The 27,707-nt window shown below is 49.0% G+C and overlaps 1 protein-coding gene across 1 annotated transcript in view; it reads right to left on the bottom strand.

The window, feature by feature from the left end:
• Window positions 1-27,707, bottom strand: part of podxl (podocalyxin-like) — a 143,400-nt gene that overhangs the window by 27,901 nt on the left and 87,792 nt on the right. Inside the window, exons 2-4 of the mRNA XM_038811815.1 lie at window positions 21,898-22,368; window positions 15,106-15,440; window positions 10,621-10,686 (exon numbers count right to left, since the gene is read on the bottom strand). Coding sequence (XP_038667743.1) covers window positions 10,621-10,686; window positions 15,106-15,440; window positions 21,898-22,368 — 872 coding nt within the window. The remainder of the gene's footprint in view (window positions 1-10,620; window positions 10,687-15,105; window positions 15,441-21,897; window positions 22,369-27,707) is intronic.

The raw sequence follows: 27,707 nt of genomic DNA, 5'->3' as shown, positions 1-27,707 counted from the left end.
GAAGGAGATGAGGGATGTTTTGAATGTGCTGGTGGAGGAGGTGATTTCCCCGGTGACGACAGCGTTGGTGAGCGCAGTGGCGGGGAGTGGACTCTATAGTGACCATGGGCGGTCCCGGACTCCTTTTACTTTTTCTCCTTTGTTTTTTGTTTCCACCGTGGGGGGGTTTGTTTTATTGGATGCATATATTGACAGGTGGGCCGTTGTTTGGGGTGGTGGGAGGATGGGATCGTTGTTATTGTTAAGGGGATTGATTTTGTATTTGTTACCGTTTACTGTCTGTGGGTGGGGTGCAAATTTTGAAGGAAAATGTGAAAATGGAGAATAAAAACATTTATATAAAAAAAAGATAACAGGGCAGGTGGATACAGTAGTAAAGAAGGCATATTAGCCAAGGCATAGAGTTTAAGAGTTAGGGAGGTTATGCTGGAACTGTATTAATCGTTGGTTAGGCCATGGCTAGAGTATTGTGTGCAGTTATGGAATCCACATTCTCGAAGGGATGTGATCGCACTGGAAAGGGGGCAGAGGAGATTTACCAGGATGTTGCCTGGGCTGGAGGGTTTTAGCTATAAGGAGAGATTGGATAGGCTGGGTGTGTTTTCCTTGGAGCAGAGGAGACTGAGGGGGGACATGATTGAGATGTATAAAATTATGAGGGGTATAGATAGGGTAGAGAGGAAGAAATGTTCCTTCTTGGTGGAGGGGTCAATGACCAGGGGGCATAGATTTAAGGTGAGGGGAAGAAGGTTGAGAGGAGATGTGAGGAAAAATGTTTAACCCAGAGTGTGCTGGGAGTCTGGAGCTCGCTGCCTGAAAGGGTGGTGGAGGCAGAGACGCCTCAGAACATTTAAGAAGCATTTAGATGTGCAGTTGCGATGCCAAGGCATACAAGACTATGGGCGAAGTGCTGGAAAAGGTAATCAGAATCGTTAGGTTGTTTTTGACTGGGGCAGACATGATGGGCTGAAGGGCCTTTTCTGTGCTGTAGACCTCGATGACTGGAGGACACTATGACGCAATCCCACCACTATTAGTGGAAGTGAAGAATTGGCTCAAAGTGCCCCATAACACAGGCCCCTGTTTGCCTCTCACTTTCCTGCGTTATTGTGGGTGGGGGGGGGGGAGGATATCAATGAAAATGGTATATCTGAAATTGATAGATTTACGTTAGGCAAGGGTATTGAGGGTTACACAACCAATGTTGGGATTTTCTGGTCTTGCCCATGGTGGGATTGGTTGTGGGTGGGGTGGAACATTTGATGGATCACCTGACCGTTGACTTCAGCCAGGAAGTGGGCAGGGCCCAAGGTGGGTAAATAGAGTTGATGCAACTGAATGGCGGAGGATCGTGGCTGAATGGAACCATGCCCCCCCCCGCCACCTTTCCAATGCCTGCTTCTCAACTGTAAGATCTGAGCTCTGTTGACCAGGCAGCTTCCGATCGTGGCTGGGACTGGAGACCACTGCCCCTTCTGGGCCTGCGGATTGTAGGGGCAAAAATGTGTGCCAGTCTTCCTTTTAGCGTGGATTACATTGGTGGCACGATGACTGACAGCGATGGGAAAATTGCCCTTTTGTTTCCCAAGAAGAGTTTAGACGGAGAAAGCCTTGCATTCCACTCTTTCTTCACAGAACACCAACCCTGCCATCCTCCCATTACAATGTCTAGCAGCTGGAGTCCCAGTTACTCGAGTCTTGTGCTGGAGACGCACTCCTTCTCCCCGCACCTTGTTCCAGCTCCCCATCACCATATGTCCTGTGTCTCGCCTAAATTTAGCCTTCACAGCCCTGAACTTGAGATCACCATTCTGAGAAAAGTGGGACTAGCGCTGTGTAATAGCGCTGACTTAGACATGATAGGCTTAATGACTTCCCTCTGTGCTGGAATCTATGATTCATTGGCTGATACCAGACGGTGTGTTTTGAGATTCCTCTTGAAAAGCTTCTTACTCGTTGCCATGGTAAAGTTTTAGTGTCTAGTCCCTGGTATGAGAGATCTTTCTGTTTCATTAAACCAGAAAGCTTGTTGTAAATGTCAACCGCAGGCAGGGAGTGAATATCTTTAACTGGACAATGCAGCCTGGTTCGTTGTGATCTCAGCAACTATCTGACCTCGATGTTACCGTTGCAAGATGTTTGCCAGCACCTTAATAGGTGAGGCTAGATTTCTATATATTTGTTTGATCTCTGCCTGCGTTGTTCCACAGAAACTGCATCCTCCTATTTCTATCCTGTCTGGACATTTAAGCTTTATTGCTCCATCTTCTGTTTTACCTCATTCTTTAATACTGGGCTGGATTCTCCGATTTTGAGGCTATGTCCGGAAGAAGTGTCCAGTTTTACAATGAAAAAGTCGGCGGCGCCCCCGCACCGATGTTCCGGCCGATGGCAGCCGCACCACGTAAAGCCCCCGGCTTTACCTGCAGATACGGACGGAGAACGGCCGGGTCCATGGCCGCGCCCGCACACGGTGGTGACCTGCGGCTGTGCCGTACAACATGGATCAGCCGCACGCGGACCTGACCTGCCAGATGGTGCCCTTCGCCACACAAAGACTACACCCCACCCAGTCACAACGAAGCCCCCACTGCCAGCGGAAAGGCCCTCACCCCCCCCCCCCCCCCCCCCCCCCCCGACTGTGGGCACGCTGGACACAGTACGCGAGGTCCCCGAAAAATGTGAGCACACGCGTATGATGCCATCGGGGGCGGAGCATCGGGGGAGGGCCTCAGGTGACGCCCTGAGGCCGTCCTGACGGCGTGCAGCTTATTCAGTGATCACACTGTTTTTGAGAGGGCGGAGCATCCAGAAAACGCCCCCCCCCCCCGATTGCGGCGTAAAAACAGTTTCTCCGGCCAATCGCCAAACGCGATTTCGCCGTGGGCAATCGGAGAACCCCGCCCACCATTTCTGAACTCCGGTCTTTCTCCTGCAAACACTGAAGCAAATCTTGGCCATCCAAAATTGTGTTCTGAATTTTATGCTTGGCACTGTGCAGCATCGAAACAAGTTTGTGTCATTTCAAAAGAGTCAACAGCACGGAATATAAAGTCTGTGGATGATTGGATAAGCTAAATTATGTTTCGCTACTTGCTCTTCCAAGATTATGTGGTGTTTTGTGGATTATATTTAGTATTAGTCCTGTTTCCCTGAAGCCTGAAAACCTTGCTGATGACACGGAAGGCAAATAGCTGCAGCAAATCTGTAATGGGGCATGAAATGGGCATGACCTGAGCAGCAGGTGTACCTAATACTCAACCACTTGTCTCGCAGGGATTGGGCAAAGATGTTGGTGGCACTGATAAATCTAGAAGTTTCCGCGGGGTGGATGAAAGTATTGGATGTGCAGGATTGATTTCCTGGGTGATAATGGGGATGGAATGGACCATGCCACCCCGGACATTCAATTCTTGACACTTTCTTTGGCACATATCCCAGCATTCCTGGGGTGCACTGCATTTCCACCTCGGTGACCAAGTATAAAGGCGGAAGGGTTACAGATGTTTTATGAAATAGTTGTCCCAAGTTGAACTCACTTTTGACTTTGGAGCCATGGTGAGACGCAGGTAAATGACCTGGTTGATCACTTCCATGTGAAGTGGTCCCTTATCCTTTGAAACCTCAAATTTTCGGGATAGAAATTTATTTTAAGTTTAATAGATTTGCTGCTGTTCAGTAGCAACAAAATACAAGGAGAAAAGAAATGAATCAGAGATGGTTAAAGAATGGCGTTCAGAATAAAGCCTACTTTTGTCACACTTTTTGGCGAGCATCTATTTTTGTGGTAACTACAGGTTGCAATATCAGGCGCTGGGTTCTCAGTTTCTGGGTCTAAGTGCTGATGCCAAGGGAGGATCTCTGGAGTTCCACGTCAGAAAAATCGGTGCCACCCCCGCACCGTTTCCTCTGCCGGTGAGGGGCTAGCACCGGCGCCGCGTGGAACACCAGCAGAACACGCAACAAACGGTGCGGGAATCGCCGGACACTCACAGGGCTGACAGGCTGCAGCCGCGCTTTAACTATACACCCCCCCCCAAACACACACTGATTGCACCCAAAAAGATAGCACTGATAGATACAGCTGATGGGTCGGCTAGGGCCAGAGGGCACCCAGGGGAATGCCCCAAGGGGGTCACCTAAACCACCCAGGGCACCAGATTTATATCGGTCTGTCAGCGGCATGCGCAGCCACATGGCTGCCATTCCGGCTGCAGTAATGGTGTTGCATACTTGTCCACCCCGACCCCATAGCCCACCTCCTGGCGCGCCCCCCCCCCCCCCCCCCAGCCCTGGCAGAAGCCCCCCAGCCAGCGGCACGACTGTCAGCAAAGTATGGCAGAGCTGGACACTGTCCGCACCCCCTTTCTCTCTCTCTCAGGAGCCATCACGCCAGGTTGATGATTGTTGAGAGCACACATGGACCGCATGGCCGGGAACTTGGCCTATCGGAAGAGGAGCATCGCAGGTGGGCCCACTAATGAGGTGCGAACGGTGTTGCAACTACGTGCGCTGTGCATCGCAATGACGCTGTATTGGAGGGAGCGGGGCATCGCGACGTCATCAAACCTGCCGCGATTTAGGCGTCGGAGGCTATTCTCCGCCCGATCGCTGTTCCCGATTATGGCTTTGGCCGACGGAGAATCCGGCCCCAGGTTCTCCCAGAGAGCCCGGCCACCTACCTCCTTCTTGTCGGTTGTTGCAAAGGCAAAGTAATGAATTTCTGGAATGACTGCACACCATGGGAGGACGGTTTCCCATCTTTGCAACACTAGGCGGGTGACAGCGGATCACAAGTCGGTGTGGGACCTGGGAGCCTTTGTGCGACGCGCAGACGGAACTTACTTAGCATTCACCATCAGTATGACCTTAACAACACAATCCAACATTGGAGGGACCCTGCTAGGCCTACTAATGGGAATGGCCCAGAAATCACCAGATGTCGATCATTAAAGCCTCGAAAAAACCCTCCAAAAAACAGGGGTTCGATGTTTTCTGATTAAGTGCACACGCACAGCAATACCACGATAGGTAAATAATTCCATTCTGGGACTGACGTTTTTGAATTAACTATTAAAAGTTTATCCCTTGTGAGAGATACAAACCAGAGGCACAGGGATGCTAATGAGCACTGCATCAGGTTTGTTTATCAGGTACTTTTAAACTTGAATTACTCCACCCTGCTCTGTTAATTGGCATCGAAGTGATCCTTTGTCCAAAAGGTCACCAGTGGAGTTTGCAATGACGGCAGACAGCACAATGGGGAGTCCTGCAAGGACTGATGGATCACATCTGGCACAACCCGTACCATGGTGCAAGCTTTCACCGAAGGAGACGAGGGAGATCAAAATTCCACTTCTGATAATCTTTGACCTGAGCATGATCTTTCACTCTGCAATTAGAGCCGACAGGTCCTAATTTATCACAAACTGCTGCGCTGCCTCAGAGTCATGGAGTAACCGTTCGAATCTCGCAGAATTCGCTCACCCACGATACGTCGGAGCGTGTTTCCCCTCCCTACGTCCTCAAGACAAGCACATTGTAATGCAGCCAGCAGCGGGGGCGCATCTACAATTCCCCTGATTGATATGAATCAGAATCTAGCAGGGATCAGGCACAGCACAAACACAGGCTGGTGAAGCAGACCTCTCCTTCTCTCCAAAGTGGTTCACTCCATCTAGTGGCCAGGCTGAGAACTGGGATCGAGAGAGGGGAAATCCAATATCTTCGGCACTGCAGTATTTCGCTTTCGTTCCGGTGATTAATTCACTGACGCCCCCCTCGCCCATCAGTGCCGACCTTAAAGAGGTTCTCCTCATCTCTGTGAGGGGCTCTCCCTTTCTCTTTCTGAGCGTGCTCGATGGTCAAAAACCCATCACATGTCCGGCTCTCTTCAGCTCTGAAGAAAGTCTCTTCACGTGGACTCGAAACGTGACCTCAGCTTCCCTCTCCACAGATGCTGCCGGACCAGCTGAGCTTTTCCATCTCCTTCTTCTGTTTTTATTTTAGATTTCCAGCATCCATAGAATTTTGATTTGATTTTAGACATGGGTGAGCGGCCCTCGCCCTAAACCTGCTGGGAAATGTGGTCAAGTTAACAGAGACACGGGGCAGCACGGCGGCGCAGTGGTTAGCACTGCTGCCTCACGGCGGCGAGGACCCGGGTTCAATCCCGGCTCTGGGTCACTGTCCGTGTGGAGTTTGCACATTCTCCCCGTGTCTGCGTGGGTCTCACTCCCACAACCCAAAGGTGTGCAGGATAGGTGGATTGGCCACGCTAAATTGCCCCTTAACTGGAAAAATAAAAAAAAAAGTGATAAAAGAGATACTGCAGCTAGATGGGTATTCGGAAGACCACCAACAAAATGAAGACACCAGCAAAGCCTGCTGGGTAAAAATGCTAACTCTGTATCAGCGTCAGCAGCATAAACAGAGGAGGGTCTGCAGCGGAGAACAGGATGTACAATCAGGGAGTGAGCTGATTGGAAAGTGGCTGGACAGACACTGATTGAACACAGACCCCTGCGTGTAGCGTTCCTGAGAGAATTACGACCCCTAAGTGAGTCACGGCTTTTCGGACATTTGTGCCCAGGAAAGAGATTGATTGATTCGTGCTGCCCTGTGAGGCATGAGGTCAGTGCCAGTGAGATCTGTATCAGAAGGAGAGACCAAGAGTTTTCATCAGCGAAACCTCGAGGAGAACATCGCAGAAGGAAGAAGCCTCCAGCTTTAAGACGGAGCCTGATCCCCACATGTTCCTGGCCAGTACGATGGGGAAGTGATGCCCTCCACAAGTCCACTACTAGAAGTTAGATACGTATTAACAGTTTAATCTATGCTCGTGAAGTTGCAGTGGGAGCAAAGAAAGGTAGAATCATTTATTTGTTTTCGATGCAGTGTATGATAGAACTTCTCTTGCAGTAGTAATAATCTTTGGGTTCTTATATTGTGTTTAATAAAGACATGGGGCTGGGGCGGAGAAACGCTGGAGTTTTACTCTGGAGACTCCTGGCAAAAAAAGATGAGCTGAGTCACTGCCCTGCAGGGGGCTAGCAGGAACCCGGCGTAATTCCCGCAGCTTTATCTGCCCCCGCACTTTCGGTTTTGAATCCGCGCAAGTGCACGGTGGCGGCCTCCAGCGGATGCACCAAGCTCCATGGCGGACTCGGACCGCGGAGCCAGACATAAAAGCCAGACCCCCCCCCCACCCCCTCCCCCCCATCGATCAGCCCCGAGCCCAAGATTGTTACCGTGCGGAAATGCCCCTGGCCGCCCATAAGGCCCCCCCCCCCCCCCCCCCCCCGGTCTCCGATCCCCCCCCCCCCCCCCCCGTCCCCTATCAGGGCAGCCGCGGACTGAGTCCGCAGCCGCCACGCGTGCATCCCGACCGGCAATAGGAGGTTAGTTCCACGCTGTCAGGAACTCGGCCGGTCGGGAGGGGAGGATTGCTGGGCGGGCCGCTGGCAATGGGTCCCCAGCTCCGCGGAGTACTCTGCGATCACGTCAATTCCCGGGGTCTCCGGAGATTCGCCGGACCGCCGCTGGGCCGGATTTTGGCGTGAAATTGGATCCTGTGCCCCCGCGCCAAACACTGCGGAGAATCCAGCCCATGATTTAATTTAAAAATAAAGCTGTTATATCTATCAGTTGACTGGAGGAAGGGTTCTGGTCAACAGCATAACGTTGTGCATGTGTGGAGAAATACAAATCTCAACAGTTTGAGGCTTTTGTTCAATCTGGACAGTGAAGAAAATCAGGAGCGTTCCAGAAACATCCATAATTGTTTGCCATTATTTCAAGACATTTATGACTGTGCTTTACCTCCTCTGAACCTTTTGTGGTCTTTGGTAGATCTTCGATGCTCCACCGATATGTTATGTGCATTCGGAATGTTTCAATGAAGAAAAATTAGAATGCTTAGGTGGTTGTCTTTGACCGGCCAGATGTGATGGGCCGAGGGTTTTTTTTCTGTGCTGGAGAACCCGATGACTCTATGACTCCTCTGTTGCCGAATGCTAAATAAATAAATTTAGGTGAGCTCTGAATGAAAGTTGTTTGAATCAGAGGGTGACTTGGCTCAGGGGGAGGGCCTGGGCCCATTTTGCCTTGCTGTGGTAAAAGCAAAATACTGTGGATGCTGGAAATCTGTAAAATAAAACACAGGAAACATGTGTTTCCGTGTTCTGAAGAAGAACATAGAGTTCTGAAGAAGTGCATATGAAACTCGAAACGTTCGGCGGTATTCTCCCCCCCCCCCCCCCACGCCGGGCGGGAGAATTGCCCGGGCGACGTGCGAATCGCGCCACGCTGCCCCGACCCCCGCACGCGATTCTCCCCCCCCCCCCCCGAAACCAGCGCCGCGCGAATCACGGCGGACCGCTCGGAGAATCGCTGCAAACGGATGGGCCGAGTGGCCGCTCCGACACGACAGGGTCCCGCTGGCGCCGTCCACCCCTGGTCGCTGCCGGCGGGAACTCTGCAGGAATGCTCGGGGGGTTGTCTGTGGGGGGCTCCTTCACCGGGGACGGGGGGCCTCCGAAGGGGTCTGGCCCGCGATCGGGGCCCACCGATCGGCGGGCAGGCCTCCCCCCCCCCCCCCCCGGCCTACATTCCGCCACGGCCAGCCCCCGAACACCCACGCCATATTGCGTCGGGGCAGGCGCGCGTAAGAAGTTCCCCGTGCATGCGCAGGATCGAGCTGCCCCAACTGCGCATGCGCAGGATTGAGCTTCCCCAACTGCGCATGCGCAGGATTGAGCTGCCCCAACTGCGTATGCGCAGGATTGAGCTGCCCCAACTGCGCATGCGCAGGATTGAGCTGCCCCAACTGCGCATGCGCAGGATCGAGCTGCCCCAACTGCGCATGCGCAGGATCGAGCTTCCCCAACTGCACATGCGCAGGATTGAGCTGCCCCAACTGCGCATGCGCAGGATTGAGCTTCCCCAACTGCGCATGCGCAGGATTGAGCTGCCCCAACTGCGTATGCGCAGGATTGAGCTGCCCCAACTGCGTATGCGCAGGATTGAGCTGCCCCAACTGCGCATGCGCAGGATTGATCTGCCCCAACTGCGCATGCGCAGGTTGGCGCGGCGAAGCTGGAGTGGTGTGAACCACTCCAGTGCCGTGCTGGTGTGGGGGCCAGAATAGGTCATGTCCGGGCCCTGTTCGCGCCATCGTGAAATGCGAGGGCGTTCACGACGGCGCCGGCACTTGGTCCGCGGAACGGAGAATCGCCCCTGTTAACGCTATAATCCACTCCATACAGTTTCTCCAGTGTTTTCTATTTGTACCAGTACTGGCTTTTTGAACGAGCAATCCAATTGGACCCCACACCCTCCTGCTCGTTCCCCGTAGCCCTCCAAGTTTTTATCCTTCAAGTATTTGTCCAGAATGGGGTTAATTTTTACCTTATTTTTTTGTTTACTCTGCCATGGACTGTGGACACCTCTTGCAAGGTGAGCCTTTCTTGTCCAAACCTAATCGCCTTTGAACTGTGTGGCTTGCGAGGCCTTTTCAGAGGGTAGCTAAGAGTCAACTACATTGCTGTGGGTCTGGAGTCTCGTGTAGGCCTGACCAGGGTAAGGATGGCAGCTTTCTTTCCCCAAAAGCACATTAGTGAGCCAGATGGATTTTTACAGCAATCAACACCTCGTCACCATTACTGAAACTGGCTTTGGATATCAGATTGTTAATTGAATTTAAATTCCGCCTGCCATGACGGGACTTGAACCCATTTGCCCAGAGCATCAGCCTGGGCCTCTGGATTACCAGACCAGTGACATTTCCCCCTTAACCCATTGCTGAATCTGCTCAATTTTCACCCCATTGACCTCAACAATTACTATGACTCGCAGGTGTGAAGATAAACCCATCTAACTGTGTGGTGAATGTAATTCACACTGTAATATATGTTATACCATGTCACTGTAAGCTCGACATACGAGCAGTTGCGTTGCCCTACCACTAGGGGGAGTTGCACTGGGAATGTACAGGAGGTTGTACTTGGGCTCCACCCTTGGCTCCACCCACGGCTCCTCCCCCTAGACTGACGTATAAAGGATGATGAAAATAAAATGAAAATCGCTTATTGTCACGAGTAGGCTTCAATGAAGTTACTGTGAAAAGCCCCTAGTCGCCATATTCCGGCGCCTGTTCGGGGAGGCTGGTACGGGAATCGAACCGTGCTGCTGGCCTGCTTGGTCTGCTTTAAAAGCAAACGATTTAGCCCAGTGAGCTAAACCAGCCCCTGGTTGGCTGCCGAAGAGCCAGCCACCAGTTCATCTGGAGTTCATCGTGTTACAGGCTGGCTCTGTTGTAAGTTGATTAAAACCACTGTTCACATCCTAAAGCATGTGTCTCGTGAATTGATGGTCACATCAAACTGATGATGTTGGGCCAATGTTTCGGAAGTCCACCACCGGGGGTTGGGGGGGGAGGGGTGTTATCCTGGCACCAGGTCTGGGTGGGTTGTAGTCAAATGGATTGAGATTGATTGCTCCAATTAGTCAATAACTTCACTAACATTGCGTTCACTAACATTGGAGAGTTAGGTGAACTGCGAGTGTTTGTCATTTAGCGATTCCTACGTTCCCATCTGGACTGGACACAGGGTTACTTACACAGTTGACGTGCTCTCGCAGAGCCACAATGCTGGTTTGGTTGCTGGATTCAGGCACACATTTGACCTGGAAAACACCAAACATTTAGTTAAAAATGAGAGAAAAAACCATCAATCTCTGAGAGATAGCAGCCTAGATTTTCATCAAGTCAGGTTGACCCCTGTAGCCCTTTAAAGATGGCTCCCGATTCCAGACTTCACACCACCATTCCTGGTGCTGTCCAGATTTCGGGGGTGCCTTCAAAGGGGCGGGCTGCTTTAGCCGAAAGCCTGCATCCCGCACTCCCAACCTGGTATGAGATAGGTATGTCCTACTCCACAGCAATTTTCATGGAGTCAGGCAACGGTTTTGAAGAGTTGTGATTCACGACCTCTCAGTGGAGTCGTGAACCCTGGTGTGCATGAGGGGACATTTCAAAAGGTAAGCTCAAAAGGTCACCCTCAGCTCCCCCCTGCCAAGGTAGGCCACCCACCCACCTGCTCGGGCCGCTCATGCCCCCATACCAATGTATGCCCTTCCACCTACCCCTCGTGCCCTCATGCCACACTCTGCACTTCCACCAACCCCCATGTTCCCTCATGTCCTCATTCCAGGCTTTGGCACTTCCATGCCCATTGACCCATTGTACACTTTCGAGAACCAATGAGCTTCACTATGTGTACAGTGGGATCTGTGAAAAAAGCTTTGGAAAAAGTAATCCCTTTCTCCTGTGCTTAAAAAATAAAGTCTGGACTGCAAGCTAACAAAAGAATCAATCATTCAGGCCCTCTGAAGTTTCAGAAACCACAAACCCTTGAAACCACTTAACATATGTCAACAAATATTGTGAAATCGATTACAGAGCTCAGAGAGCCTGAGCTGTCAATCAAACAATGTTTTCACTGGGGAATAGTTTTCCTTGTAATTCAGTAATTGTCTGACGTCTCAGCCAAGCCTCATTATGTATGCTTGTCTGACAAAGATCCACAGTAATAAGGAGGGCCTTTTAAATTGGCTCGCCCACACACCTTGATAAAAAGTGCCCCCAAAGATGGGATCTTCATTGCTCGGGGCCAGATGCGAGTTGGGTTCAGGCCAACTGACACAGGAAGAAGTGTGGAGGCAGCCACAAAGCTGCCTGGTGCAGAGGAACAGGTCAGAGGGGAAGAGCTGTTCCTGCAGAATAAGGTGAGGGTTCGGGAGGTGTGAACCTGTGGCACTGCACTGCCACTACTGGCGTGAGTGCGTAACTGCAACATGACAGGTTTACAGAAGTAGGTATCATTGCAGATGTAGGTGGAGAACATATGGATCACATTAAAGTGTAATGACTAAAGGAACTAAGGTTTTTGAGAAAGTGTACACAGATATAGTTAATACGTTTTTGATTACAGAATAAATCTCAGTGGGTAAATGCACTGCCCTGGGTGGTGTTGAACAGTCCAAGACTTAATTCTTGATCTGAATCAGAGGAGTGGCAAGAAATGCTACAGCTGTTAGGGAGAGGCAGCAGAAATGATCAGGGTTCCAACGCATTTACTGGATCTGTTATTGTGTTGACTTTGTGTGAAAAAGGGCATCAGACCCGCCTGATCCTGGGGGTCTGCCGACACATTGTCCTTGCAAATTGTTCACATTATTCTCACATCGACCCCCCCCCCCCCCCCCCCCCCCACCACCCCACCCCAACATCACCCTCCAAACTCACCGACCTTGTCGAGACAAGTCTCGACCCAGTCAGTCAATGTTGTCTGTCAGACGCCACTGAGCGCTGCCGCTAGCCTGGGGACTAGGCTGCACGTCACAAAGTGTCAGGTCAGACAGATAAAAGCAAAAATGAACCCAAACCCTTTTCTTTCCCTTTAAAGGGAGGTGGATAGGTGTTTCAAAAATAAACGTTTTAAAAGCTCAGCGGCGGAAAAGGCAGAGAGTCCGCACCTGTACAATGGACCGAATGGCTGTTCTGATCCGGAAGTACCTAACAGGGTGGGAACAATTAACTTCCGCATGGGGACAATGAACTTTGATCCTTGCAGAATACGAGCTCCCCCATTTAGGGGGGACTGGGGACTTCTAAACAATGTATAGTTGTTGGGTATACAAGGCTGGCCAGTTAGGCACTGGGCAGGCAGACCCAGTTGGGATCTACTGTGTGATGTCTGTAACAGTATTGTAAATAAACTAAGCTTCTTTGAACTACTCATGTGGACTCCTTCGTGGCCTTATAAACATGGCTTTGTTCTTCTCTACAACATTAGATGCTTTTACAATTATAGGAAACTGGGGCGAAATTCTCCGACCCCCCACAGGGTTGGGGAGTCGCCCGGGGCCGGCGTAAATCCCGCCCCCGCCGTGGCCGGAATTCTCAGCCATCCGTGAATCGGCGGGAGCGGGAATCACGCCCCGGTGATCGGCGTGCCCCCCGTGGTGATTCTCCGGCCCGCGATGTGCCGAAGTCCCGCCGCTGTCTCCCGCCGCCTCTCCCGCCGACGTGGTTTAAACCATCTCTGTGCCGGCAGGATTGGCAGCGCGAGCGGGCCCCCGGGGGGGGGGGGGGGGGGGGGGCACGGGGTGATCGGACCCCGGGGGGTGCCCCCAATGTGGCCTGGCCCGCGATCGGGGCCCACTGATCGGCGTGCGGGCCTGTGCCGTGGGGGCACTCTTTTTCTTCCTCCACCACCACGGCCTCCACCATGGCGGAGGCGGAAGAGACCCCCTCCACCGCACATGCGCCGGTGGTGGCGTCAGCAGCCGCTGACGCTCCGGCACATGCGCAGAACGGCGAAGGCCTTTTGGCCAGCCCCGACGCCGGGCGGCGTAGCGCCAAAGGCCGTTGCCGCCGGTTTTGGCGCCGATCGGCGGAGCGGAAACCACTCCAGTGTGGGCCTAGCCCCTAAAGGTGCGGAGAATTCTGCACCTTTGGGGAGGCCCGACGCCGGAGTGGTTGGCGCCACTCCGCTACGCCGGGACCCCCCGCCCCACCGGGTAGGGGAGAATTGCGCCCCTGAAGTGAATGGAGAAGACGGATACTGCAGTTACAGGTGTATATCAAATGTGGCCAACAAGGAGCGAACATTCTTGTGACTGCAGGGATAATAGATCCATATTGCTGGCTAACACATAGGGTGGATGCATACATACGCAGTACTGGTTCAATTGGTATAACAGAAGAGACATGTTCTGGTTGTTTCTCCCTTATTCCTGATGCCTTATAACAGGACAGTGCAAACATGTCACTCCTGAAACATCAATGCTGCAATATTTTCAATAAGAGAGCGATTTCTCAGTGGAGATGCTATCCAGATAGGACTTGCAGACTATGGTTTTGCTTTATGCCAGTTGCATTTGAAGAAAGGCCATCAGAATGCGTCAGTTAATGAAACTGTCGGCTTGTTTGGGAAACCTGCTATTCATCTGAACATTGGCATTTTTCTGTACCTGTCTGGCTGGGACCTGAGGGTGTCGTGTCAATGCAGTTTCACCCCCTCCCCCAACGTGGTTTCTGAGGTGGGGGTGTGGCGCGGAGCCCAGAATTCCAGTCTATGTCTCTAAAAATTTCCATCGTTATGAAGTGAGTTTGGGACAAATTGAGGGTCCGACGCCTTCCCGCGATTCTCTAGGGCCTGGAGAATCGGCGGCAGTCGGGCATGCACGGTCGACGTGGCGCCGGTCGGGGGCCATTGCAAGAGGCCCCCGTGGCGATTCTCCGCCGACAACTGGCCTAGTTTCCGCCGGCGTGGTTCACTCGTGGTTCCACCTGGCGGGCACTCGAAGTGGCGGCTGCGGATACAGTCCGTGGAAGCCCTAGTGGGGGGCGGGGGGGGGGGGCCTCTAGGACGGCCAGCCTCGCATTCGGGGGCCACTGATTGGCGGGCGCGTGCAATCTGGGTGGGGGGGGGGGGCTATATTGTCTGGGCTGTCCCGCTGTGTGGGTCCGCCATGTTGTGCGGGGCTCCATGGCTGGAAGTGCAGGGCACCATATCGGCAGCCAGAGCTGTGTGGACTACTCCAGGGCCCTGCTGGCCCCCTTGAAAATGGAGAACCACTCTGGACTTTCTCCAGGAAAGTCCAGAGTGATTCGCGCCCGTTTTCCCGTGGGCGTGGGGACATCGCGCCATTATCAGAGAATTCCGCCCATGGTATAGCAGAATTAGTATGAGGCCCATTGGTTCTTTCCCCAGCAATATGCTTTAAACCTGTGTTGAAAAGGCATTGTTCTATTTCCCATACCAGATAACTTGAGCACTCTCTGAGTGACGTTTTAGTTATGGGGCCATGGGGCAAACTGGATTGAGATTTCCAGCAATCATTCATCGGTTTTGTTTGGACCGCACACAAAATTGCATTCTTCTGAAAAGTGCAATGACTAGATCATGAAAATACCTCAAGAGTGGCTACAACTGTCCTGCATAGACTAGAAAATATGATGCCCAGAATGAAAAGAAGCATTTCAAAAAGCAGGGTGGGGGTCTCATTCTCAATACTGAGAGCCCTGTTTTGTTTTACCGTTGATTGTATATTTGGCCTTGGAGTGTCCTTGGGTGGCCAGGAACTGACGCTTCTTGTTGTCAACGCAGTAACTGTGCTTTCCTGAGTCCCACTGGTCACATCTTTATACGTTTCAGTAAATACATTTTGCAATGTCGTTGGATTAGTCTGAAGGCTGCCTCTTGTGGCCTGTGTGACTGTGCCATCTTCAGGTGTGCTGATGAGCGTTGTTGAATTGGATGTCACGGCAGGCTGTGTCGACTCTTGTGCAGCTGGGCTAAGACCTACTGATGACGTGGTGGACGGACTGGTAGCGGTTTTAGATTCATTTGCTCCTGTGGTCGTTTGGCTCTCTGTAAAGACAGAGGTTTAGAATAAATTTTGTTAATCCCAATTCTCATGACTTTACTGTGCCCCATTCACCTCTGATTTTAACTGGCACCGTAAAAAAAAAAACAATATTAACGTAACATTTACAAATCGGCATTCTGGGCATGAGACTTTGCGCTGCTGGATACGCCTCTCAAGGATTGAGTGAGGCCCTGTTGCAAATGTTGCAATTGACATTCTTTCTTCCACGATGCATTGTAACGGGTGGGTCGTTTCTTCGGGCTGTGGCTCAGTTTTAAGCTGTGGCTTACCTTGGAGACCAAGGTTAAGGGTTCAAGTCCTACTCCAGAGATTTGAGTGGAAAATCTAAGCTGACACTTCACTGCAGTAGAGAGGGTGTGCTGCAGTCTCAGTGGTGACTTTCAACTCAGGTGAGCGTAAAAGATCCATGGCACTATTTGGATGCAGAGCATGGGAGTTATCCCTGGTATCCTGGACAATATTAGTTGCTTAACCGATATCACAAAAGGGTGATTATATAATCATTAGCATGTTGATCTGTGTGGGATCTTGCTGTGTAAAAATGGGCTGCCACATTTCTGAGCTGGTGGCCTCCTTGATTATCCTCTTGAGGTGTCAAGCATTTTGCCTGTTGGCTGAAGTGTTGGCGGGAGATCCACGCTGCCCTTTTCTCATGAAAGCCTGCAAACCACAAGCCAATCAGGCAGTGGTGAGGTTCCCCAGTGGACCTTCCCCAGGAATCAAGACCCAAGGCACGAAGGTCCCGCCCAGCAAAATCTGCCAACCAATCAGGGGCTGGAAGCTCTTGTCCTTAACAGCGGCACAGAGGGTGCCGTGGCTTCTCGAACACTCGGAGTCCCAGAATTGTGGAGCGACCCAGGAGCCAGGTAAATAATGGGGGGGGGGGGGGGGGGGGAGGATTGCCCAATAGGGGTCGCAGGGAGAAGTGAGCAGGGGATCAAGGGCAGTGGGGTGGCTCTGATTATGCCCTCCGTTCCCGATGGCCAGTCCCTCGATCAGGCACTCGGTGTCTTTGATTGAGGATACTCTACCCATCCCCAACACCTCACTCCCTCCAAGGTGGCAAGCAGCTCACACAGTTGTAGCTGCCGTGCACTCGTATGACGCCAGTCCCACCTGCAGTGGCGTTATTCCTAGTGATGGCAAAGACGAGGCCCTTAAGTGGCCATTAATTGACCAGTTAAGGACCTCAATTAGTGGCAGAAAGGTCAACCCGGAGCCTTCACGTCTAGAACTTAAGTCAGGTTCAGGCAGGAAGGTGGTAGGATTTGAGCACGTCACCAAATACAATGTCATTCCCGCCTCCAAGCTCATCACCAGGTAGAGCACAAGATTCCACTCTACAATAGTGACTACCCTCTCAGAAAAGTACTTGACTGGTTGCAAAGTCATTTGGGACATCCAGAGCTTCTGAAGAGAACCATAAAGATATGATTTTTTTTTCTGCATTGAAATATATTCGGCAGGTAGGGTAGAGGAAGCTGGATTTGGACAGAGTGAACATTAATCTGTAATTGAGGTGATGAACACATACCGCTAACATACACCCAGGAAGAGTTCTCATCATCCCCAGTCACTGCCTTCAAAATGTATGATTGGTTTTGAAAGGAAGGGAAGTTGAGAATTTGTGTAGCTTCAGTGGATCACAATGCATTGCAGCCTCAAACTTTCGTACCGAGGGAATGCAAATGGCTGCTTCATTGCTGTCACCTAAACGTTGAGTACTCAATCCCAGTTGTATCCAATGTGAGGAGGTCGAGCATTTTCCTTGGTTGAACTTTTGTGTCTTTCAGAGCAAGAGAAGTAAAATCATAGAATTGACAGTGCAGAAGGAGGCCATTGGGCCCATCGAGTCTGCACAGCCCTTGGAAAGAGCACCCTATTTAAACCCATGTCTCCACCCTATTCCCCCATAACCCAGTAACCCGACCTAATCTTTTGGACACTAAGGGTCAATTTATCACGGCTAATCCACCAAACCTGCACATCTCCGGACTGTGAGAGGAAACCGGAGCACCCGGAGCAAACCCATGCAGACACGGGGAGAAAGTGTACCTCAGGCATGTCCATCAGGAGTACACCTCAGGCGTGGCCCTCAGGGGAAGACCTCATAAGTGTCGCTCAGGAGTACACCTCAAGCCTGTTCCTCAGGAGTGCATTTCAGGCGTGTCCCACAGGAGTACATCTCAGGAACACACCTCAGGAGTACATGTCAAGGAAGGCCCAAATATCGAGAAGCAAGTGAAGGATAATGTATATCCATCAGTAGATAACGGGGAGCCAATGGATGTGGTATATCTGGATTTCCAGAAAGCCTTTGACAAGGTGCCACACAAAAGGTTGCTGCATAAGATAAAGATGCATGGCATTAAGGGTAAAGTAGTAGCATGGATAGAGGATTGGTTAATTAATAGAAAGCAAAGAGTGGGGATTAATGGGTGTTTCTCTGGTTGGCAATCAGTAGCTAGTGGTGTCCCTCAGGGATCAGTGTTGGGCCTACAATTGTTCACAATTTACATAGATGATTTGGAGTTGGGGACCAAGGGCAATGTGTCCAAGTTTGCAGACGACACTAAGATGAGTGATAAAGCGAAAAGTGCAGAGGATACTGGAAGTCTGCAGAGGCAATTGGATAGGTTAGTGAATGGGCTAGGGTCTGGCAGACGGAATACAATGTTGACAAATGTGAGGTTATCCATTTTGGTAGGAATAACAGCAAACGGGATTATTATTTAAATGATAAAATATTAAAACATGCTTCTGTGCAGAGAGACCTGGGTGTGCTAGTGCATGAGTCGCAAAAGGTTGGTTTACAGGTGCAACAGGTGATTAAGAAGGCAAATGGAATTTTGTCCTTCATTGCTAGAGGGATGGAGTTTAAGACTAGGGAGGTTATGCTGCAATTGTATAAGGTGTTAGTGAGGCCACACCTGGAGTATTGTGTTCAGTTTTGGTCTCCTTACCTGAGAAAGGACGTACTGGCGCTGGAGGATGTGCAGAGATTCACTAGGTTTATCCCAGAGCTGAAGGGGTTAGATTATGAGGCGAGATTGAGTAGACTGGGACTGTACTCGTTGGAATTTAGAAGGATGAGGGAGGATCTTATAGAAACATATAAAATTATGAATGGAATAGATAGGATAGATGCGGGCAGGTTGTTTCCACTGGTGGGTGAAAGCAGACCTAGGGGGCATAGCCTCAAAATAAGGGGAAGTAGATTTAGGACTGAGCTGAGGAGGAACTTCTTCACCCAATGGGTTGTGAATCTATGGAATTCCTTGCCCAGTGAAGCAGTAGAGGCTCCTTCATTAAATGTTTTTAAGATAAAGATAGATAGTTTTTTGAAGAATAAAGGGATTAAGTGTTATGGTGTTCGGGCCAGAAAGTGGAGCTGAGTCCACAAAAGATCAGCCATGATCTCATTGAATGGCGGAGCAGGCTCGAGGGGCCAGATGGCCTACCCCTGCTCCTAGTTCTTGTGTTCTTATGTATCGTACTTCCGATATTTAACCTTCCGTTGGCCATGGGAAATCACATGAATAAAGTGACCTCAGGATATTGTTCCTCATTTTTAAAAAAATTCACTGGATGTGGGGGTTGCTGACAAAGCCAGCACTTTTATTGCCCATCCCTAATTGCCCTTGAGAAGGTGGTGGTGAGCTGGCTTATTGAACTGCTACAGTCAATGTGGTGAATGCACACCCACAGCGCTGTCAGGAAGGCATTTTGACCCAGTGACAATGAAGGAATGGGGATACATTTCCAAGTCAGGATGATGTGTAGTTTGGAGGGGAACATTCAGGTGTTGGTGTTCATACGCATCTGTTGCCCTTGTCCTTATAGATGGTAGAGGTCATGAGTTTGGAAGGTACTGCCTAAGGAACCTTAGTGAGATCCTGCAATGTATCTTCTCAATGGTGCACACTGCTGCTACTGTGCGCAGTGACGGAGGGAGTGAATGTTCAAGGTAATGGATTGCGTGCCACAATCGAATGGGTTTCTTTGTCCTGGATGGTGTTGAGCTTTTTGAGTGTTGTTGAAGCTGCACTCATCCAGGCAAATTGCAAGTATTCCACCACACTCCTAACTTGTGCCTTGTATGTAGTGGAAGGCTTTGGGGAGACAGAAGGCGAGATACAGAATGCAGAATTCCCAGCCCCAGACCTCCTGTGATAGCCACGAATTTGTACGGCTAGTCCAGTTCAGTTTCCGGTCAATGGTAGCCCACTAGCCCGCAGGTTTCAATGGTCTCATAAGGAATCACGCATTAGGGTCCTGGAGGATACGGAATTAAGCTATTTGAATAAAAAATAGAATGGAAAAAAGAAGATTTTTTTTTAAAATGAGGCGTTGTGTTCTTGAATGCACATCCTAAAATGGTGGTGGGGCAGATTCAGGCATAACCTTCAAGGATATCAGATATATACTTGAAAAGGAAAAGTTCACAGAGATATGGGGAAAAAGCAGAGGATTTGGGACCAACTAGATGTTTGTGCTCACCCTCCAGGTTGAATAGTGAAGCCTTCTTGAGGAGCTTCCTGTGGTGGAATGTAGGGGGTGGTATGTACACGAGGTGGCTCCCACTAGGGCAATGTATTTTTAGCCCTTTTCGCCCAGTATTTGGGGGTATATTTGCTTAAGCCCCATTTGATCAATGGTACAAGGTGCCCACATAAGGGCAATGCCCAGAAGGACCAGGAAAAGAAAGTCAAAGGCAGAGGTTCATCGATGGGATCGGAGGCGTCTTGGGCCTCTTCGGTGGAGAAAATGGAGGAGGCTCTGCTGAGATTCCGGCCACTCCACTAACGGCCGAGGTGCTTTCCAACGTCTTGGCTGTGGAATTCGAGAAGCAAAGGCAGGTTGTGGCCGAGGACCTCCGTAAGTCAATGGGAGGTACCCTGGAAGATGCCTTGGCTACCATTCGGGTGAAGATAGTTTGCTGACGGTGACTTTAGATTTTTCTTTGTTTCGTCTTACTGGTGGGCGTGGAGGCCATCTTGGGTGAACCTGATGCCTGTACTCTCTTCAGCAGTTGTTGGAGGACCTCTCTTGGTGGAAATGGCTGACTCTGAATTACTTTTGATATTTTGTTATAATCCAAATGTTTTCAAGAAAAATATATCTTTTTAAAAACCTTCTATTTGAGAATGATAATAATTGCTTATTGTCACAAGTAAGCTTCAATGAAGTTACTGTGAAAAGCTCCTCGTCGCCACATTCCGGCGCCTGTTCGGGGAGGCTGGTACGGGAATTGAACCCGCGCTGCTGCCTTGTTCTGCATTACGAGCCAGCTGTTTAGCCCACTGTGCTAAACCACCCCCTGATGGATGCTCCTCACTGAACCACTTCTCACATATCAATTCCAGAGTCTCGGAAGAATATCCACATTCTGAAACTTTCTGCTTTTCAGTGAAAACCACTGGCTCGAGGCCTTGGACTTAAAGAGAGTGGGTGTGGCAGAGAAAATCAGATTGGTTCTTCAGAGAGTGAGCTTCATTGGGCACCTGGATCTTGTCATACGGGAAGGAGAGGCAAAGGAAGTTTAATTCCCCAACACTGAAATTCCTCACACCAGCAAACAATGAAAAAACACATGTCCTGCAAATATATTATTGAAGCACGCGCCATGGCACTGTCTTTAAGTGACCAACAGGACAATAATGAAATATATTTTTTTCAAATAATAACCAACTAACAATGACTGACAACTTTTGCCAGACACTCTTATTCTCTAGATAGGGGTTCAATTTCTCTTTTTGTCCAACTCAAGGTCACTTTGTCACATGTGGATGTGTTTCGTGACTTTGTAATGAGAGCAATGCAGAGAGAGTTCATTCTGCCAGACGAGAGGGAAGATGAGGTGTTCCTTTGATGCGGCGAGTTGTTATGAACTGGAATGTCTGCCCTGAATGGGGGCTGGAAGCAGATTCAAAAGTAGCAGTTCAAGGCTATTGGCTACATGCTTGAAAAGGAACATCCTTGCAGAGCTATGGGGGAAGGGCAGGGGAGTTGGAACTAACACAATCGCACATTCACACATTATAAAGGGCAGCACGGTAGCATGGTGGTTAGCATAAATGCTTCACAGCTCCAGGGTCCCAGGTTCGATTCCCGGCTGGGTCACTGTCTGTGTGGAGTCTGCACGTCCTCCCCGTGTGTGCGTGGGTTTCCTCCGGGTGCTCCGGTTTCCTCCCACAGTCCAAAGATGTGCGGGTTAGGTGGATTGGCCATGCTAAATTGCCCGTAGTGTCCTAATAGTAAGGTTAAGGAGGGGAGTTGTTGGGCTACGGGTATAGGGTGGATACGTGGGTTTGAGTTGCTCGGCACAACATCGAGGGCCGAAGGGCCTGTTCTGTGCTGTACTGTTCTATATTCTATAATGGGCTAAATAGCTTCCTTCTGCACTGCAGGATTCAATGAGTGGTACATTCTCCTTACCGGACACTGTAGTATTCGCAGAGGCTTGAGTCGTAGAATCCAGCGTTTTAGAGGTACTGTTCTGACTCTGAGGAGGAGCAGATGATGATGATGTGACACTTGCAATTTGAACAGTTGTGGCTATAATCTGAGTTGTGTGAGTTGTAGCTTTCACAGTTGTGGTATCAGATGTCATATTTGCGCCTGGAGTCAGAGTTGTTGCTGTTGAATTAATCACTTTGGGAGTTCCACTGGAGCTGACGGTGGACAATTTTGATGTCTCGGTTGAAGCAGAGGATTTGCCTTCTGTCGTGCCGTTATTCGAAGTTGATTCTGGGCTTTTTATGGTTTGCGTTGTAATGCTGGATTGTGTAGTAACATCATTTTTGGGTGAGGTGGAATTCTGCGTAGATGTAGATGTGATGTTCGGCACTCCTGCTGGTTGTGTTTGGATAGCTGTGGAGTTTGTGTCAGGGGCTGCACAGGTAGAACCTGTTGAAGTAATGAGAGTCTAGTTATTATAGGAACAAGACAAGGTGAGTCAGCCCCTCCAATTTGAGACAATCCACACCTCTTTAACCTGGAATTACCCCCTATCTCTGTATCTGTTATGATTTGATTACCTGCTAATGCTCGCATTCCAAGCATTGTCTGGCATCTCTGACTTTGTCTATATAAATGTTTCTGGAACATACCTCTCCATCACCTGAGGAAGGAGCAGTGCTCCGAAAGCTCGTGTTTGAAACAAACCTGTTGGACTTTAACCTGGTGTTGTAAGACTTCTTACTGTGCTCACCCCAGTCCAATGCCGGCATCTCCACATCATGGCTCCAACTTGCTGCACTATTCAATAGATGATGACTGATTTGTACCTTATCAACTACCCTTCCTGGTTCCGTCACCCTTAATCCCATTCCCAAAAGAAATCGTAATCGATTTCGAAATCTTGAATTAAACCCCAATGACCACATCTTTTTGTGGGAGAGAGACCCAACTTCCTTCACTCTGTGTGAAGAAGTGCTTTGTGAAGGGCCTGGCTTTGAGTGTAAGGTTATGCCCGTTGGTTCCGCACTCGCTCCAGCAGAGGGAAACATTTCTCTCTATCCACCAAACAAATTCTTCAATCATCTTAAATACTTCAAGTATGTCATCCTTAGTCTTTGATCCACGAGGGGGGATTCAAACAACGTGCCTGTCTAATCTCACCCATCAAGACCAAGTATCCCTTTGGTGAATGGTTCTACATGTTGTCAATTGCGATCCTGAACATTGAGATTCATGGTGTTTTCCTGGTGATGTGGCGTGTTGTTTTCTTGTGTTCCTTTACTGTTATTGTTTCAATGTTTGTATTTTATAAACAGAAAATAGTTAATAAATATATTTTTAAAAATATATATATGTTGTCAATTATTTTCAGAGACTGTTCAAATCTAATGCAAGATGGACGTCTCAACTTCTCTATGGCAGACAAGGTCACATATAAGAAAGCAAAAGTCTAGGAGGAGAGAAGGTCATCAAGTCTCCTTCTTGTATGTATATAATTTGGTGATGTACTCCCCACCAGCAACCCTCGTGTTGAGAGTTCATTTTAGTATGGTCCTGTAACCATTAAGGAGAATTTAAAAAAAATAAGTTTAGAGTACCCAATTCCTTTTTTCCAATCAAGGGGCAATTTAGTGTGGCCGAGCCACCAACCCTGCACATCTTTGGGTTGTGGGGGCGAAACCCACACAAACACGGGGAGAACGTGAAAACTCCACACGGACAGTGGCCCAGAGCCGGGATCGAACCTGGGACCTTGGCGCCGTGAGGCAGCAGTGCTAACCCACTGCGCCACCGTGATGCCCGCTGTTAAGGAGAATTGAGGGACATACCGATAACAGCTTTGTTTTCTTTTTGTTCTTGCAATTTAGGGAATTCAATTTAGGAGGCGATTTTCTGAATTCCCCTCTGGGTTCCAGTGGCGAGTGACACCAGGATTTTAATTTCCCGAGAGCCTATGGAACCATTGAACTGAAGGAAGCCATTCATCTTGGTCCCACAATGTCAGTACCTAATGTCTATTAGTCACTGGAAAGAGATCAGTAATAGGAATCCCTTCTATTCTATAGATTCTGTAGAAACCCCCAGATATGGACAGGGGAGAGGCGTGAAATAATTCTCCCCTCTTTCTCACTTCTCGATTGGCTGCAACAAGATGTATTTTAAAGAAGACATGTTTTAACCCCTAAAGTGCTGTGACGTTCAAAAAGAAAAGCTTCCTTGTAGGTTGAAACGAAAAGAAGGAATACATGTTTCCCGTAACAGCCTTCCCGGACAGGCGCCGGAATGTGGCGACTAGGGGCTTTTCACAGTAACTTCATTGAAGCCTACTCGTGACAATAAAGCGATTTTCATTTTTTACTTTCCCAACACATGAAATGTAAACACGACTGCACCCAGCCACTCACTCATAAACAAGAAAAGATAATTACAAAAGATGTGGCATGCACTTTGGTTACTTAAAGAATCAAAACATCATTTTTATAATCAGATGGTAGTTGGAAATATTACAGGCTTGAGGATTCCAACTTGGTTCACTGAAGATGATGGAGGTCAGAGCTCCTGATGATTAAAGCGCAGTGACTTATTTCAAGCAGCAGTTTCTGGCTTTTCCGATCAAAGCTGAGTTTGTGCCACTGTAATGAAGATATAATTCTACAGATAAAATAAATGATCCCACTTCTCTATCTGAGGTGGATTTCCAGGCAGGCGTCTTTCTTTCACTGGGTGAAGAGACTTCCCTCTGTGGTCCTTGCCCCGACACTGACCACGTGAATAAATAAAACTACTATCCACCTCAAGCCAGTTTCTGTCATGTGACCACGTTGTCAATGCTCTCATTGTCCGCACAAAATATTTTGATGGGCTCAGCAATTGTTACACAATGGGGAATGTTTGGTAACCTCATCAATTTTCCAGCTGTGAATAATTTCTAAATATCTTTATTTGCGTTTTCATCTCCATGAGGCTGACAAATTTACCAGGTATTATTACTTTTATTGAAATGGAGAGGGGCAGTCATAAGCGCCTGAGAAAGATTGTTTATGTGACTTCCCAGAGATATTCTCTGATAGTAATCAGTCACTGCGCGTGCAGGAAACTAAAAAGGTTCCTTGATCCCCTGGTAGTCCACCTTGTCATTTTAAATTGTCCATATTCCATGACGTTTGTTAAAAGTAAAACATCCACCTCCTTCCTACATTTCTAGGCATATGGCATGGGTGTAACAAGACAATTTACATAGAATTTACAGTGCAGAAGGAGGCCATTCGGCCCATCGAGTCTACACCGGCACTTGGAGAGAGCATCCTACCCAAGGTCAACACCTCCACCCTATCCCCATAACCCAGTAACCCCACCCAACACTAAGGGCAATTTTGGACACTAAGGGCAATTTAGCATAGCCAATCCACCTAACCTGCACATCTTTGGACTGTGGGAGGAAACCGGAGCACCCGGAGGAAACCCACGCACACACGAGGAGGATGTGCAGACTCCGCACAGACAGTGACCCAAGCCGGAATCAAACCTGGGACCCTGGAGCTGTGAAGCGATTGTGCTATCCACAATGCTACCATGCTGCCGTGCTGTATCAATTGTATCATCTCCAGTGTTGTTTGTCCTGAATTCATTAGCTTGCCATAGATGAGGATGGGTTAGCACTGTCTTAACGCATATGATTCCCGATTCCACATACCATTCGTGACACCTCAGATATTGAAGCAGTCCGTGTCCATAAACAGCAAGACCAGAACTTTATTCAGGCTTGGACTGATAAAAGTGGCAAGTAACAGTTGTGCCACGCAAATGTGGGCAATGGACAGCTTCAAAATGAGAATCTAATCGTTTCCACATGACATTTATTGGCCTTGCCATCGCTGAATCCCCAAATATCTGAATCAATATCCTAGAGGTTACCATTGTAGTGAATCTAATAAATTGGTGTAGATATTGTATTTGATGCATCTGGTGCAGTAATGGTTTTGAATGCCTGGGTTGTTAAACAAATGGATGCTGTGGTATGAAGAGACAAAAGTCCAGCTCCTTTTTACAAACACCTTTATTTCACTTTAACAGACTCTGCACTAAACCCAATCATCACATCACAAGATCCAGAGTCCACCTGAAGCCCCTTTACATATCAGTGTCAATCATTGAACACTTAACATAAATGAGACAACTAATTGCAATGTCTCTTGACCCATTACTTAACATGGGTTAGGGTGTGTATATATCTGTTTCAGTAATATTTTTTTTAATTCTGGTCTAAAAGAAAGACAGATACTGCGGCTGCAAAAGAGTGCAATTAAAGAGGTTGTAAAAGGGAAATCATTGTTATTTCAAACCATGCTTTTTATTTTGATAAACAATTTTATTAAGACATTTTGGCCCAATAAACAACGACAATATAAAACAGTGTGCCAAAAAAAAAACGTCGGCCGACGGAGAATCCCGTCCATTCTGTTTAAACATAAGTAATTAGGTCATGGGACTTGAGTGGGATAAAGATGGTGTAGTAATGGGAGGAGCCAGGTCTGTACCAGGTCTCTCGCAGACAGTTTGGAGAGAGTTCTCTGGAACTTGTAGTTGTTCACATCTGCCAGTTTCTCCAGGAAGATGTGCGAACACAAGGACTTTGGAGGAGTTTTCAGAGCTAAGGTCCTGCAATGGGTGAATGTCTGTCTGGATGCCCTTTATATCCAGCACCAGGACCTTCGACCCCATGAGGTAAGGGCTGGTGTCGGGCGGGTGACTGACTTCCTGGCAGATGAAGAGGTAATGAGATGAAAAGCAGGAATGGAGCCGCCGTCCAGTGACAATCACACTGCCGTTCCTGCCTGTGACCACGATGGAACATTCCACCATGTTTTGACAAAGGGAAAAAACTGATTTGAGCTTTTTCATGTTTGCGCTGATGTGGGGCAGGAAACGGTTCAGCTTGAATAGCCTAACAGGTTCATTATTGCAGGTGTGTCTTTGTAAAGATGCACTTCCACAGACTTTATTGGTGAACACAAAAGGTATTAATAAGGTTTGTATGGGAGCCTCATGGCTGTAACTCGCTCCCAAAATGTCTCTGCCTAGGAGTCTCTCTCACCTGGGGGTGATTCCACCCCCCGAGTCCCGACTGGCCACACAGACCATGTGACCCTAACTCTGCTGTTTTGCCCTTAAAGGAACAATCGCCACAGTCATGATGATCGCATTTTCTTTGTCAACGCTAACAAACTGGGCAATCCCATGAATAGCACCATGCCAAACAATGTGTTCCTACTGTTTTGTTAACAGGTCATACATTAGACTGAGAAAGCAAGGCCTCATTGTTCATTCAGAGACAGATTTGTCACTCTCAACCGGTTCATTTTTAGAAAAATGGATCAGAAAGAAAACAAAGCGACATTCCTATTGTTGGGTAAAATATATCCACATCATGTAACTTGCTGAACTTCCTTTTGATGTGAATTTACTTGGGGCAGCATTGGCCCTACATCTTTAACAACATCCTTGTCTCCATTGGACACTGACCGTGGCTGCCCGACGGTCTGTGGCTGCTGAGTTCTACAAGGGCGTAGCAAACTAGTTAAGTCTTCGTCCTGCTCCTAGAATTCCTACGGTGCAGAAGGAGGCATGGCTATGACCCCAAGTGATACAGCTGGCTGCGATAAAGGTGCTGTGTACATAGTGCTGGCCACGACCCAGTTGGCAACTCTCTTGTCTTTGAGTCTTTGCGGGTTCGAGACTCACCCAGGAGCAAAGGCCTCAGCTGACACTCCAGTGCAGTACTGTGA

Source organism: Scyliorhinus canicula, chromosome 11 (assembly GCF_902713615.1).
Source record: "Scyliorhinus canicula chromosome 11, sScyCan1.1, whole genome shotgun sequence".
NCBI lineage: Eukaryota > Metazoa > Chordata > Chondrichthyes > Carcharhiniformes > Scyliorhinidae > Scyliorhinus > Scyliorhinus canicula.
The sequence above is the reverse complement of the archived record's forward strand: the minus strand, read 5'-3'. Positions and strand labels throughout refer to the sequence as shown.